Source organism: Falco peregrinus, chromosome 7, assembly GCF_023634155.1.
Source record: "Falco peregrinus isolate bFalPer1 chromosome 7, bFalPer1.pri, whole genome shotgun sequence".
NCBI classification, from domain to species: domain Eukaryota; kingdom Metazoa; phylum Chordata; class Aves; order Falconiformes; family Falconidae; genus Falco; species Falco peregrinus.
In genome coordinates this window covers 46049148-46065885 of record NC_073727.1, presented here as the reverse complement: position 1 = coordinate 46065885, position 16738 = coordinate 46049148, and the positions used below count along the sequence as shown (strand labels likewise).

General features: G+C 39.1%; 1 protein-coding gene across 4 annotated transcripts in view; it reads left to right on the top strand.

Moving 5' to 3' along the window:
- MTHFD1L (methylenetetrahydrofolate dehydrogenase (NADP+ dependent) 1 like) overlaps positions 1 to 16738 on the top strand; it is a 157287-nt gene that overhangs the window by 38342 nt on the left and 102207 nt on the right. For all 4 annotated transcript variants that reach the window (XM_055810828.1, XM_055810827.1, XM_055810829.1 and 1 more), the window contains exons 13-18: positions 30 to 76; positions 2324 to 2431; positions 3331 to 3405; positions 6269 to 6371; positions 9766 to 9842; positions 13334 to 13474. In XM_055810828.1, the coding sequence (XP_055666803.1) occupies positions 30 to 76; positions 2324 to 2431; positions 3331 to 3405; positions 6269 to 6371; positions 9766 to 9842; positions 13334 to 13474 (551 nt within the window). The remainder of the gene's footprint in view (positions 1 to 29; positions 77 to 2323; positions 2432 to 3330; positions 3406 to 6268; positions 6372 to 9765; positions 9843 to 13333; positions 13475 to 16738) is intronic.

Genomic DNA, 16738 nt, shown 5'->3' with positions numbered 1-16738 from the left:
CTGATGTGACCATGTGCTTTCCTGTGCAGGTGGAGCAGCTGGTGGTGGATACGCTCAAGTGATTCCCATGGAGGAGGTGAGACAGCAAGTCCCTGTCCCTCTGGAAGAGGTGGGCAGGCCAAGGTGGTTACTCTGTTGTTGGCGATGATCTGCTTGGAGAATTGGAGTGGTTCTTGCCATCTCCACGTGATCCTTTTCATCTCCACATGCTTGCTGTGTGATGTGGAGGGGCTCTGGACTGGGGGTACACAAATGTTGCACGAATATTGTACATGTTTGTAACATCTTGGCTATCCTTCAAATGCTTCCTTAGAAGAAAGCCCGCTTTCCACATGTAACATACAAGACAAAGAGCTGGCTACTGCTCATTTTTTCCTTTTATATTTGTATCTATTGCAAAAGTGAATGAGAAAACATTGCTTTTCTGGTGGAGTAGGAAAAGGCAGGGAGGCAAAGGACTGGTGGGTTGAGGAAATTCCTTTTTTCAAATGTAAATTTAATATTTCTTTTTAGCAGAAGTCACTAAGTGTGGCAAAATGGACTTGTTTGTAGCCATGCTGATCCTCTTGTGGTGGTGTGAAGCATGCCCAGAATACTGCAGAGGGGTGCATAGCACAACTTTTGCTAGTTAAGTAAAAGGAAGAGGATTTGTCTCAATAACAGTGATGAAACAGAGAAGTCTCCTGTGAAAAATAGGTCATGGGGGTGGCCAGGCAGGGCCTGGCAGCCAGGGCCCGTCCCAGCCCCGGCCAGGAGCAGGCAGATGGGGGCACTGGGACAGCCCCAGCCCGGGCATCGCCCTGGGGACGAGTTGAGGCCAGGCCAGGACGTGGGCCCGGCTCGGTGGGCGCCATGGCCAGGCAGGGCTGAGGGGAGCAGGAGACCGGCCCTGCTGCGGCGTCGCTGGGGCAGGGGCTGAGGGCCCCGGGGCTGGCATGGGGCGCTGGCCCAGGGAGGAGCCCAGGGGGCTCTGGCACTGTCAAAGTGAGAGATTTGTTTTCTTACCCCTAAATTAATCTACAGCTTTCCTCTACTCACAAGTAAATGGATTTCTGTTGAAGATAGTGTCATCCCTAACTCTCTTTTGAGGGCTTCTGAAGATCACATGCCGGCTTTGGAAGGAGCCAGCTTGGTACATGCTTTCAAAACACTCCTACTGTGAAAATGACGATACTCTGACTGAACTGTGCACCCTTGCCTAGCACAATATTCATGATGTAAAGCTATGGGATCCATGCGTTTGTGGACAGGCCGAGTCAAAGACAGAAATTAAGTGTAGACCATGTCGTGTGTAGTGTTTCTTGTTGGTTGGCTCCTTGTTGGTTGGGTTGACCCAGCCTGGGGCTTTCCTTAGCCTCCCTCCCTTGTCCTCAGCAGGCTCGGCCCTGTGCCCAGGGGCTTTGTGTTGGTTTCTGGAGTATAAAACACAAGTAGATTCTCTGGGCAATGGGACACATAAGGAGAGTGTGGCTAAGCTTATGTATACATTCACAGTGCTTGTTTGGAAAAATTTGTGATGGTTTCACCCCAAAAGAGCCTAATTTATAGCTCAACAAAACCACTCCATGGCCCAAACTGGTGAAGTACCACCTGCAAAGTACACGGTGGTCCAAGAAGAGCCCTAATGTAGTGCTCAGTTACAGTTTTGATCCTCTGTTGCACATGAGTCAAGGGCTTGTGTCACTTGCGGTCGGTGCCCCTCCGCAGTCAGTGCTGCAGTGCAATTGCAACTGACCTTCTGCCTCCTTCTGTCAGAGATGTATTAAAAATACAGTACCTATGTAACACAAGTCCTTATCTAACCTAAACTGGTGATTTCAGATCTTTCCATGAAACTTGGTTGGACAAACTTTATGTCAGCAATGTTCATGCCTGATCAGCTACGGGCTGTTCTCCCATGGCTAGCAGAGAGCTGGCATACACCCCCAAAGCCAGCATGCACAGCGTGCTCCAGGGGATTCAGCAGAAATCCGCACCTTTGGCCCAGGTCAATTAGTAAATACCAACAGTAAACTGATTTAGTATTACTGATGTAGAACCATAGCCCTGGGCTTTTCATTCTTGGATCATTTAGGAAAGAATAAAGATGTTCATGGGTTTGGGTAAACTAAGGGTAGTTTACCACATATTCACATGAAAACAAGCCTCTCATATAGCTCAGTGTATTTTCAGCCAGATAATATTTCATCTACGCTGGTGCAGAGCTACATCAGAGCTGCAGCCTCAAGGAGATAGCAATGATTGTTGCTGCTAATGTGTCTGAGATTAATAGATCAAGTTAAATAGTTTCTTGTAAAAAGATTTTGTTGTTTTCACTTTCTAGTTTAATCTTCATTTGACTGGAGATATTCATGCTATAACTGCTGCAAATAATTTGCTGGCTGCTGCTATTGATGCAAGGGTCTTGCATGAGAACACTCAATCTGATAAGGTGAGAATCGTTTTCTGATACCCACATAACAGTTTTTCTTTTCAGTTTTTCAATAAACTGCATTTTAAAGCAAAAAATTTGATAATCTGTTTATATTTTCACCATGTGAACAGAAACTGTTGCTGAAGCCATTCTATGTTCCGTTGCGAAATTTTGGTTACAGAATATATTTTTCTGGCAAATAACTATCATAAGGATGTTATGCCCAGAACACTGTCAACTATTTCAGACTGTACTAAATAGTCTAATAAAAGATGATTCATATATATATATATATAAATCTTATTCTTGTCTAATGATTTATATATTCCTTTTAAAGCTAAAAATTGCACTTCTGATGTATAGTTTGGTATGATGTACCTTAAGAAGAAGGGGTTGTGGGGAAAATAAACTAGATCCTCTTCCTTCCACTAAATCTGTTGTGACCTTAACACAAATGCTAACTTGAGTCTTTAAAGAGAAGGGAGAAAGTAAAGGAAGGAGTCTCCTGGGTTTTTGGCTCCAGTGTTAAAACTGAGCACTGCTGTCATATCCCCTTTACTTGGTATGACACAAATGTGCATTTAGGCCAGTTTGCAAATGATAGTTATGGTCTGAATAATTTGGACCTTGGTTGAAGTTTTAAAGGGTTCCCAATTTCAAAAGTAATACTTTTGTGTGTGTGTGTGTAACATAGAAACACAGTTATTTTGGTAACTGGTTTTAAGACTGTTAAATCATAGGCACTGCTCAAAAGCCTACCACCTTCTCACAAGTGTTTTTTATATTGCTAATCCACAACGTATATGGTTGGGAAATTCTTGCTGAAATCAGTCTGAATAAAATAAAAATTTTAGCTTTTTGTTTAACAAGTTCCTGGTTGTGACTTCTTTCATTAACTTCTTGTGTGTTTTTTCTAGGCTTTGTATAATAGACTGGTTCCAGTAGTTAATGGCATGAGAGCATTTTCTGCTATTCAGTTTGCCCGTCTGAGAGTAAGTTGTTAATGTAGCCTCTCCTCAATTATAGTGTCTCTTCATAAAATGTACTCTCTTAGACAAATTGTTTAAAATTATTTGATGTATGGGGCTGGGTTTCTATAAACCTCCCTTATGAATTTACCAAGCCCAGACTTTTTTCTGAAAACATCATTCTTGAAGTAATAGGGTCTGGGTCTGATACTATTTTCATAACTGACATTTTTGCTATTCTTTTCTGCTGAAATAAACCAATAATGTTTTTTAATTCTGTGTCTTTCCTGATGAAATATTAAAGTTAGAGTGTTTAAAATACTTTTCCTATTATGGTAAAGTCACGTTTGAAAGCTCACGTTCTTTGGTTTTGCAATATTTTCTGGTTTTGAAAGTTTATTATAGCATATACTTCTGGGGTTTTATTGTTGTCAATTTGACAGTGTTCTTCGTTCAAGGACTAGAAGCACATTTGTGTGCATAGTATATTCTTGCATCCCATCTTGCTTCCTGAATGCTTCCAGAAGAGCTTCCTATGCAATGAATAATGTATCTGGATTTGAGGCTGCCATTCTGACAAATACATAGAGAGCAACACAGTCCACTAGCATAGTGGAAGGAGAACGTAAACCCCTTGAATATGACCTCTAAGAACAGCTTCAGTTTTCTGTGTCCAGTTCCATGTTTGTTGTTGGCTTTTGAGTTCTGACTGGTGTTGTTTCAGAGTCACTGGATAGCAATGGATAGCTGCCAGGTGCACACTTGGAACTGGGGGGTGGAAAGGAGGATAGAGGTAATACCAGCTTCTCGTTGGGGGCGGGGGGGAGAGGCAGGGGCAGGGAGAGCTCAAGGTTCTCATAATATTTTATGCATTTGTGCTGCTCATTTGAATGCCAGTAAACTAAAAAAATGGATGATTCCTGCTTGACTGTGTGGCAGAGTAGATCTCACAGAATTTTCTGTCGGAAATTGGGAGTATTTTAATTTTGTCTTTGTTTACTCTGTATGAGGGTACCAGATAGGGGAGGAGCGGGAGTGTTTTGGTTATTCATCACATACCAGCTATTTCTGCATTAGAAATGGATTTCTCTCTCTTCACATGATCTACAATGCAGTAAAAAAAGTTTGGCTTTATAGCATTAAAATACATGCATCATAATTTCCAATATAACTGAATTATTTTGCTAAGAATTATTTTTAGTATAATGATTCCTTACACCTAAAAAAGAAAAAGTGAAAAAATATCTTTATGCTATGGGGTTACATTTTTTTCAAAAGAGGATTATTAAGATTGAAACTCCTCCCTTACGTGTGTGGTTTGGTGTTGTAATTACAGTAGGTCCCATGCAAATATAGTTTTTCCAAACTTTCTGTCTGACAACAGAAGCTACCTTTCTCATTCCCCTGCTCCTCTGCTTTTTTCTTTTTTTTCCCCAGTAAAATTACTAGCCTAAAACCTCCTTACCTTACCTCCTTTGTTTAACTACTTCTATCCTAGTCTTTTCTTTGTCTCCTTTTCCACATCAGCTCTGTTGTCTTACTTCCTTCCATCTGCATCCAGATCAGTCAGCTTTTTTCTTGTTGCCTAGATCCACTATAGACATTGTTGGGACCCTGGGAGATAGGCTGCTGCTTTTGCAGTCCCAGTGCCCAGCCCTCCTTGCAGCAGTTGAGTGTTATAAAAATGGCTGAAAATTTTTCTGTCAACCCTCTGTGGAAAAATGCTCTGGGCATAATGTTCTGCAAAAATGTGGGTGTATGCCTGATACACCAAGCAGGACGAACGAGCACTGAACTCTGCCATCCCCCAGCAGAGATGCTAGTAGGTTTTTGCTCCTATCTTAATCTGACTATTTTCATAGAATTTGTAAGAAACTATATCAAATTGGATTAAAATTGGCCAACAGATTAGAAAAATATTAATACAGGACTGCCAGATGAGGCCATAGCCTTTCTTCATTAAAACTGTGGTGAAATATCTTAGGGTACCAAGTATCAAAACCTGCAAGCTGTTCTCAACAACTTTTTGCCCGTCTCAGTACAGTGGGAAATGCCCCTGTGCCTGCTTCTGGATTTGAAGGTGTTCCTCACAGTCTGAGAGACTGATCCTCAGAAAGGAGCATCACAAAAACAGTTTTAATACTCTCAAAAGAACGTCCCAGCCTTCTAGAAATAACTTGATTTAAATAAGGAAGTAACTGTGGTAGGTCTTTGAAACATTATTTGTACGCTTGTAGATTGCTTAGTTTTTAATACTGAAGTATAAGTATGTTGGTTAATTCACTGAGGAATGATTTCTAATGCTAGAGAAATTTAAGATTTTTTTTCTTTTTTAAGACTACATTTTTTAAACACAATTTTCTGATCCATCTTTATGTAGATTCACCTAAAAAAGGTTTGCTGGTGCTGAAGTAGTGAATCTTGAAAAGCCAGGAGGTACTGGCTATTTCATTATAATTGATTGAGTTTATGGATGGTGGGCTTTTAAACCAGAAGTTCTTATTTTATTCAAGGATGATTCACACAAGACAATACATGGGTGTTTCAAAGATTTCCACAAACTAGAGCAAGCAATTATCTTTTTATTAGTAACCGATATTGTTTAATTTCCTCTTTGGTTTACATTAAGAGTTTCTTCTGTCTAAGAAAAAGTCTGTTCATTTAATGGCCTATGAGTATTTGTTCTGGTTTTAGTTTCATTTCTCCATCTACTTTTGCCCCTGTCTTAGTTACAGATTTTTCCTATGTGCTTCTTTTTTTAATAGTTTTGGTGCTGACATGCTTTTTTCAAAATGTTTGCTGAAAGTGAGGGTGATAAGCCAAAGTGCTATAACTTTTGAAGCAAAAAAGCCACTTCACTGCCTTTCTTTAACTTGTTTTTGTGTAGAGGCTGGGAATAAACAAGACTGATCCTGGGACTTTAACAGAAGAGGAGATCAGCAAATTTGTGCGCCTTGATATTGACCCATCTACCATAACATGGCAGAGAGGTATGCAGTCAGAAAGCCTTCACTTGAGCTTGAATTTAATCATAATTTATCTCCCAATTTGCTTAATTTTACCTGAATCAGAGCTGTTTCTGCACTCTGACTTTAAGAACAACCCTTTGCAAGTGGGAAATGTGGGTGCATAACAAATCTGGGTGTAGTATGTTCCTCTAAACTTGCCCAAATATCTGCAGTAACTCAAGAGACTTCGCTAATTTTCTGAAAGGTAGATTGCTCTGACAGTTTAAGCGTATCCCTTGTCTTCATCACATTAGATAATACATATGAAAGTGGCTTTTCCATGCATTTTACAAATCTTATCCATTCTTTTCTTAACTGTGGGTTTTAGGTTATTTGTACTGACTCTACTTGATCTTGGTCCCTGATCCTCCTCAGCTCAGCAGTCAGGGTAGCTCAGAGACTAAGTAGGCCACGGGGATTATGTATTTTTCCTATTTTTAAAATGTCTTGTTTGCTTTGTTAGGAAGAAGAGGTGAAAGACGTGGTACAGTTTCAATTATGCATGCCAAGCAAGCCAATATCCACTCTCACACCCTTAGACAACTCCCCTCTGCATTTTCGAGTTCTAGTGCTGGGTTAAATTTCAGTGTTTACTTCAATATCTGTATCTCTGTTTTTTAAGCAAGTGAACTCTGCATAGCAAAGTTTTGAGCTAAATTCCATTGGATTTTATTTTCTTCCTAAGTTCTCAAACACCAAAGTTATTAGGTCAAAATCATTGTTAAATGGAATGTATTGTGATGCCCAGAGAAATAAGGTGAATCTGTTGAGAAATGAGAATTCTTGGCCATGCCTTACCGTGCCCTCTGTGTGCATGTCATCTCAAACTTGGGATATTTTTCTGAAGGTAATAGTGGGGGATGTGGCATGAGATGCACACACAGTGTGTCTGGAAGAGACCTATATTAGGCTGAATTAGTAATATAAATATTTAGTGTAATATGACTCATCATTTTTATCAGCACCAGTTTGGGAGGAGGCATTACTCAACAGCTGTTAACCTCAAGTGAGTTATTTAATTCATCTCAACAATGTTAATGAAACTTCTATTCTACACAACTGTATATGGTGTACATATCTTAAACATTTCAGAAAAAAAAATTAGTTTAGGAATGTTTTAGATAACTTGGAAAATGTTTTATTTGGAACTGTTTCTGCAATCCATATGTCTGTGCAGCTTGTTACATACCAGGGAATTTGTAGGGCAGAAGAGAAAGCTATCCAATTGTCTGAAAGTTTAATTTTAGTCAGGAGCCATTTCCTTAAAAGTGTCACAAGCTTAAAGTTCATTGTCGTCTTATACTAACTTGAACAGGTACAACATACTGAAAAGAGGGAAAGCTTCCCTGTGCTTACCCTTCCCCTGGTATTCAGATCCTGTTTATCTCTCTAGAGGATTAGGAAATACATAGATTAAACCGAACACTTGGTTGACCCTAAACTTTCCTGAAGCATTACTTTGGGTAAGGAAGAGGGAAAGTTTAGAGAAGGAAAAATTGCTTTTGTAGCAAAAACAATTATTTCTTTTTTTACTACTTGTAAATGCAGCTATTGGAATCTTCCTAGAGAATGAATTCTGACCCTGGTGAGAAAGCCAGTGTATTTCAGTAACCAGAAAGAGTTGCTGGGGTAGTTATAATTTCATGGTAAGGATGTTCAGGTTACATGGTTTCACTAGGAAGGGCCAGATAAAAATCAGCCCACTGGCTGTCCAGGCTGGTGGAAAGGCTTGTTCCTGCTGTCAGCAGTGCTTGGGTAGGCAGGAAAGACATTTAGGTCTGCTTAAAGCTGCTTGTGAGACTAAGCCTCCTAGGAGGAGAAGGGGTAAGTTTGTGCTTGAGAGATCAACTTGACATATGGCTTCACAGTGGCATATGGTACCACAGCTTGGTGTGAGGATACTGCTTCCATGTACCAGGCTCCGTTCTGCAATTTCTGCCAATACTGTAGTATTTGAGTATGAATATATATAAATAGAAACCAAAATGACTTAGCCAGATCTGTGGTGCACCATCCCTTAAATGGAATTCCTGAAGAAATTAGCAACCTAAATACTATGTAGTGGGAAGAAGGCACGTATGGTGTTTACAACAGCCCCATGAGAAATGCCCAAGAAGGGGGAAGTGCTTTTCTCCCAGCTCATTCACAGCCCCAAACTGGAGTTGTGTAGGATTGAGATTCGAAGTCCCTCTTGTTCTTGGGCAGTTACCTCATCCTTTTCTGTACAGATAAACTTGTTAATCTCCAAAAGCAGCAGGAAAAGTGGTAAGAGGTGATTTCACTGATCTTCAGTACAGACAGCTTCTCCAGAGGTTCTAAATGAACAGGGTTCAAATATACATCTACCAGAAGATTGACTTAATTGCCAAGCTACAGGCTGAACTGATAAAGCATAGATAAAGCGTGCCTTCCACCCTTTCTTTTACGGTTGGTGAAAAATGAAACATCTGTAGGGCTAAAGAGCCCATAAGAAAGAGGGAGCCTATTTTTGCATTCTGTAGGGAATGTCATTCCTGGGAAGGAGAGGTCTTGGAGTTCAGTCTCATTTTCTAACAAACCGAAACATCATCCTAATGTTTGCCCCTAAGAAACATCATGATCAGTTCTCAGCAGATGAGAGAGTGCTTCGATTATTCTCAGTCCTTCCTTGTGGTTCCTACCAAGGCCCGATTGATGTTGAGTGTTGTCAGTGAAGAATTGGAGCACTTGGCTTGCGGTGATTGTTAGTGAAGTTAGCAATTCCACAGGATGGTTTGGACATGCCCTTGCAATACCAAAAGTGTTTCCAGGTTAGAAGTACAATTATCTGAAATTGAAGTTGTGTTAAATAGCAGATGGTTGATCTTGGCAGTTGAAAAAAAAACTTCCTTTGAATACTGTGCAGCTGAATGTGGAGTTAGTTACTGTGATGTGCATGGAAGTGACTTGTCTGGAAGAACCAATCTGACAACATAATCATCCTTTAAAAGAGAAACAGACCAAGTTTAACCTACATCATGCAGTCTTACAATCAATTCTTAACAAGTCAATGATGAGGCAAATGATTTTAAGTAGGTTTGAGGTGCAATGCATCTACTAAGACAGATTTTTCTTATGTAGGTAAAATTTTAATTTGTATGTTAGAATATTAAGAATCTGTTAGCTTCAATTACTATACTGAGAAATTTTATTTGCGTTATTTTAACCTGTCATCTAATGGTATCAGCTAAAAGTGAGAAACCAAGTCAGTGTTAATGCTAATATGCAGGAGCGTGGTTGTCTGGTTACACTGTTCAAACAGCTGAATCTTACATGTATAAAAACAGGTATGCCTGGAAAAACCCAGATCCCTGCATTCTTACTAACATGTTTTGCTTTTGCTATTCCCTTATTTCAGTGGTGGATACGAATGACAGATTCCTGCGCAAAATAACAGTTGGGCAGGCAAATACAGAGAAAGGATTTGTCCGTCAGGTATGTAAAGGTAGTTAATATATCTCATTCTGGACAGACATTGCTCTACAGGCTGAGATGTTTCTGCAGTTCTTTCAGAACACTTTGAATTGCAATGCGAACATCTGTTACATAGCATTCTTGCAGTGAAACTGGTTGTGTTAATGAGTAACTGATTCTGAAGAAATGAAGAGCAGAAACCAATGCATATTGCACAATGCGTTGAAAGCACTTTAAAAACTTTCATGTTAGGGGCTCAACATAGTCACCCTATGAATATAAAAGCTGCCCTAATGCCCTCATAAGATGAATTTGTATGATTTTTCTTACTTTTTCAAGTCCCTCAAACTATTTATGTAGTATTTATATAATTTAAATTACATTTAAGTTTAATACTAAGAACTGGGAGGTGAGGTGGGTCATGTGTTGTTGGTCCCATTGGTGAGGACTGAAAAGGACCGTTAGCTTTTTATTCAGTTTTCATTTTCCTGTCATGCATCTCAGCTTTGAGATCTAAACTGAGAACTTTTAGCATGTGCTTGATTTTAATAGTGGGCTTGAAAAATTACGAAAAATTGAAAGCCAGACTTTTCCAACACTATCTGAACAAGTGTTCCTGGTGTTGTGTGGGTAAATCCATTTCTGAAACAATGCAGCATGGTACAGCAGTGCCACATGGAAGAAATTCATTGTGATTATGTGGAGTTTTTCCTAATCTGATGAAGATACTGTAATCTAACATTCTAGATCATGAAATTCCTGAGGTTCTGACTATTTTGAGGTGAATAGCCATTGTGGTAGACATAAGGCTTTCATTCATTTTGGAAATCCTAACTTTAATTTTGCATCATTTCAGACCTCACCTAGGCTTTGTGCCTAAATAAAGAGACCAAAAATAGTGCTAGTATTTTTGCTCAAATCAGCAGGTAAAACAGTCAAATTGGAGACAAGAACTTAGAAGAGAAATCATAGAATGATAGCATCAGAGAATGGTAGAATCATGGAATGGTTTGGGTTGGCAGGGACCTTAAAGATCACCTACTTCCAATGACCCTGCCATGGACAGGGATACCTTCCATGAGAAATGCTCACTTGTTTTGTTTTTTTAGACATGGGGTAGAGACTTTTATGTCTATAATTTACAGAAAACTCAATATTAGCTAATACTCATCTCTGATAATGGGCTGGGACTGCAAAATATTATACTTGGTACAAGTTCCTTCAACACTTGAGACATTTGCCTATGTTTAGATTTGTTTCAGTGACTCAGTGTGATTATTAGCTTTGAGCCAGGTTCTGCCAGCCTTATTGTGCAGCATTTTACCACCATAATTATACTGCTGAGTTAAATGTGGGTTGTTTTATTATAGAGTACTAGCTGACATATGGCTGTGAAATATTGCTTCTGTACTGTTTTGGCTAAAATGACCTTGATGCTTTCAATTTTGATATGTTGGACTGATGCATATCCATTCACATTTTAACATGGACTTAGTGACTGGAGAAATAGAGCTAACCGTTGGGAAAACTCATTGCAGAGCCTGGCCGGAGATCCAGGGAAAACAAGACTTCATAGTTAACAGATGCATTTTATAAATATTTGGAGTGTTGTTCTAGTGCTCTTAAAATCAATGACACCTGTATAAAATGGCAGAGCACAGCAGGCACAAAAGTCTGTATTTTAACGAACAGGGATGCTGTGGTTTCTAAAGAGCATTACATGACTGATGCCCTTGATCCTGCAATTGAATCCATGTGGGTGGATCCTTTCATCAATAGAGAACTGACTTTTTACAGCTAAGGCTTCTGTCAGCACTTCGTAGGTGTATAAAGGTTATTAGAGTTAAAATAGCACCTGCTACCACAGTCTTTTGTGCCTGTTTTTTCAATTAAATATGTCACACTCTGAGCATCTACCTGGCATTGTTTTTTCTGTCCTTTTGGGTTTATATAGAAACAATGATAATAAAAACTTCTTTTTTGGTGTCCTGATAAACATTCTGATGAAGTTAAATAATATTCCAGTATACAGGCTGGGCATAGATTTCTCAGGCTTATTTCCGGTCTTATCTATGCTGCAGTGACTTACTGGGGACATTCTTAACTTCAGAAAAGATAGTAGCATCCATGTCATCACAACAGTAACAGTGTTCATTGTGTACCCAGCTATTCTGTTACGTATAGAACTGCTTCCAGGGAATATCGAAAATCTGCTTTGTAACTTCATTTCATTTGAATCCCTACGCTGAAAATGTCAATTACAGGATTGTGGGTTTTTTCTGTTGGTATATGTCTCTCCTTGTCTGTGCCCAGTGACGAAAGGGACACAATGCCTTCAGAAGTTTTGACTAAATGTGCAGGTACACAGAGGTCGGCCTGAATAAGGCTGTTGTGGGATGTAGCTGTCAAGACAGAATCTAAAAGCAGGAACATAGGTTACAAAAGGGCGGAAGCTGTCAAAGTACTAGGCAAATGCGTAGGAGTGGTAAGGTATATGTTGAACAATTCTCTATGTAGATGGCTTCTTAAAAACAGACGAAGCCCTCAATTTGAACAGGTATCCTCTGGCATACATCTGGTAGAGGTCTGACGTAGAAACAGTCCCAGGGCTTTTTCCCAGGGCTGAAGTTTTGTATAGACTTTAATTGCTGGAGATGGAGATATTACTAAAGACACTGCAGTTCTTGTTCACTCCCAACACTGTTTTCCTCTCACATAATACACTGGTGACTTTGCCTTTCTTTGTTTACATTCTGAAAGCCCACGGCCTGGGCTTTACTAATAGTAAATTAGTACAAATACTGCTAACATATACTGCAAGCTCTTAAAAAAAAGTAGGGACCACAGCTTATGTTGTGCTGAAAAATACTGCACAGTATGGATGTGTTCCTACAAGAGCAATAGAACTGGTGCCACATATAATTATTGGGGTTTTTAAACTTATATATTTGTTAATTTAAAAAAAAAGGGGGGGGGAACACAAAGATGTATTTTACATTGGCATAGGTCAAGCACAAGAGCTAGCAGCATAGACTCTTAAATTTTGAGTTTATGTAGCAGAATGATCAAACGTAACAAGAATGTTTTTGAGACAGAATAAAAACTTTTGGAGAGCATTACAGGAAAAAAAATGAAACAAAACAAAACACATTGCTGTGCTCATGCCAGTAAAGCTCAAAACACATGTGGTGATTTTATTTTTTTTGCCACAGAAAAAAATTCTTGGTCCTTCAGGGAGCTTCTGCAAAGGATAATGTAAGCCAATGGGCTAAGCACTCTGCAAGAGTGGTCCCCAAGTAAATGAAGTGTAACAGAGAACATTAATGAGGGAAAATAAACAAAGTGTTTGAAGTTACTCTAGTCTGAGTGATCTCAAAAGCTGTAAGTTACAATTCAGAACTTATTTAAATTCCAGTGTGAAATCTGTCTTTTCTGAGTCTATTCCTGATGATTCCTTGTGAGTATTTGACCTGATTTTGGTTTGGTTCATGATTCTCATTTCTATTTTACAGGCCCAGTTCGATATTGCTGTTGCAAGTGAAATTATGGCCATCCTGGCACTTACCACCAGCCTTCAAGATATGAAGGAGAGACTAGGGAAAATGGTGGTGGCTAATGACAAGAAAGGAAAACCCCTAACAGCAGAGGATTTGGTATGTTCTGTGCTGTAGACCTGGGATAACTTCTGATGTGTTTGTTTTGCCTCTTGAAGCATTAAAAAGGCAGGTGCATGCCAAGGATTTTGCTTTGAACAGCACAGTCAGATATCAAAGAAAGATCTTCTGGGCCAAAACTTGTTCACAATGAAAACAAAATATAAAACTAATTTCTCCAGCTCTCTGGTAACATCTAGTTCAGGAAGTCTCTGGTCTCCATAACCTACTTTGATAGTTTTCTGCAATTCTTACGGCAAACAAATTTGGTACCGGAGGGAGTCAGAGTGTGGGCTCCTGACTGAGAGAGCTGGTAATGTTTGCTACTGTAATTGTGAAGTGTGCTCAGATGTTACAACATAGTTACCACATGAATGCTTACATAACACTAAATCAAAATGGAAACAAGCTATTCTTAATTCATAGGTTGCTAATAGTGCTTGGAACAGGGTAATCTCTTCACATCATTAATATTTTTTCTTCCTTACCTTCATTAGTTGCTGTTTCCTCATTCCCTACTTCAGCTTCTGAAAGAAGTCAGTATATTCTTCCTTTCTATCAAAGTCTAGCCCTTATAGCCAGGCTGTGAGTCAGTAAACAGTGGCTGGAAGCTCACACATATTTCTGTATGGCAGGTTCTGGTGCAGCGAGAAGCTACCACTTGACCCTTGCAATCCAGCTGTATGCCAGGAGTAGGCTCACTGTGATTGACACTAGTTTACTGTAACATTACATTACTTGAATTCTGAAGCCTAATTGCCAAATTAAGTTTGTATATTGCAGATGGACAGCACACCCTAAACACAAGAAATGTGATAATGCTTTGCTTTTGTGCTTTTTTGTCATGTAAATATATCCTTATAGCAAGTGGCATGTCTTGGAGCCATGCTTGCATGCCACTCTGCTGGCAACGACAGCCTGTGTCACACAGACTATGTGTGTTTTTTCCTGTTTGTCCCTTTTTATGTGGACATCTGCACACTTACTGCGTTTTTAGAATGAGCAAAGGAACCAGTGTCCTCCCTTGTCAGCAGAGATGGCAAATCCACAAGCCAGGAATACATTCACAGCTTTAATGGATTCCAGTTTAATAAGGAAATTAAAACATAGTATCTAACTTGCCTGGATTTACGATTGAAATTAAGATAAAGGTACCAAAATTTCAAGGTGCAGTCATCCTTAAAATTTGAAGAAAATCAACTACTCCTTATTGTGCAGGAGACATGAAGAACTGCATTTAATATTCTAGCTGTTGAAGTTTTGATTTTCCTTTTCAGTTGCATAACTTTGTCTTGGCCAAATGGAAGGGAGTGAGGAATGAGATACCTTATAATGCATATGCAAAAACTGAAAAATAATTCAATGTCAGAATTAAAACTACATTTCAAATACATAATTTTAATCTTGATGCTACTTTTATATGAAGGTACTTTCATGTATTAATATTGAAAAATATTTAACCTGTCTTCAACCACTTAATGCTAATCAGCTTGATCAATGAAAGCAGTCACTTTTCCGTAGTCTGTCTCATCTATATTTGCTCTGTGGAACTATAATGTTAGGGCTGAAATTATGAGCAGTGCACAAAGAACTTTCAATTTTACCACTATGTCCCTAATGAAGGTAGCACTCAGCAAGATATTCGTTGCTAATTCTGTTTTCTTTGCCCTTCTTTTAAACATTTTCTTTTTTAAACTTTTCCTATACTTAGTGTCTCAATCATTTGATAGTGTCACTTGCACTGAACATATGTTTCTAGCTCTTCTTTAAAGCAGTGTTCTGTATGATACAACAGAACTGCCCAGAAAAAAATGTATCACAATGTTGGCCATATATATTATGACCACCTGCAGCTCTGCTGCTGCATTCTTTTTCTTCTGCAGGTTCTCCATACCAGGCACAGGGAGGACTTGGGTGCATGTCATAAGTGCAGAAACTCCTACCTCCTTTGTTGTGGAGTGTGTTACAAATGAGGATGAGAACAGTGGGAAGAATAGGAAGATGATTTCATGGTTAAGGCAGAAAAGTGCCTTTTTGGAGAGTTGAATTATATTCCTGTGTTTTTCACAGAGCTTATGTGTGGTGCTGTGTCTGTACAAACTGATTCTTACAATACATGAGGAGTTATGCATTCCTCAGTATGGCTTGATACCCAGGAGCTAAACAGCTGAAATCTATGGAAGGAGTGAAACACAATCAAGAACTATGAACCAGAAGAAATGATTTTGTGTTGTCTCAGGTTGAGCATCCAAAATTGGTCAGTACTTTTGAGATTGATTTTTGTGTGTGCCAGTTTCTTTTCTGAAAACAGGAACAGACTTACTAATATTGGTGAAGAAGTCAGATGTCAGGTGTTAGGATTTAAGAAATATCTAAAAGGAAATTTAGTGGTTTTCTTACTAAGATTTCTTTATCAAATATAATACCACTTACTTTGTACAAGGTGAGAGAGCTTATGAATAGCTGCACCACACTTGTGAAAGTATATTCTATAAAGTTGAATCCTCTGGAAGCAATAGCAGGAGATGTATAATAACTCATATGTACAAAGAAGATAAATTTCAATTCTATCAGATAGCATTTCATCTGTTTCTGTTTTCTTCCCGCAGGTGGTTGGTCAGTCTGTTTGAACAGCTTGCAACTAAACCTACTGTTTCTAGACTTTAAATGCAATATCTACTCTTTCCCCTGCTGCTTGTGCTGCCTTTGTTGTTACTATTCTTCTGTAAGCTCATCTTTTGACCCCTTTTCATTTAGACTGCACAGGTTGTATCTCTTTCTTGTGCGTGTTAGAAAAGTATTCCTGTATGATCCAGAAGAGATCTTTGCTTGTGGTCAAGGTGTCCAGATGCAGAGCTGGTCCAGCCTGGTGCAGCCTGTAGATAGAGTTGTTACACCGTAGGCTGTAAGCCCACTGCACATCGTGGCTAAAGCTTTCTGGGCAGGATGAGGCGAAGCTAAGCATTCACTCATGACTATCTCTGAACTATAATTTTCATTTTCCCAAGGTTTTTATCTTGAGCAAATTTTCAGATGTGGTAAGAGGTTTGGTGTGAAGCCATTCTCCTCCTGAATTTTCATCTTCCTTTGAGGTCAGAGTCAGAGAGGAAGTAAAGCTTTGTAGCTCAGAAAAGAAAGATCTCAAGACAACTGAACATAGGACGGACAATATAAAAGGTTTTCAAATGCTTTCAATCCAAGAACAGTTCAAGCATTTTGACTTAAACTTTCATAAACTAAAATCAAGTTTAAAAACTTGAATCT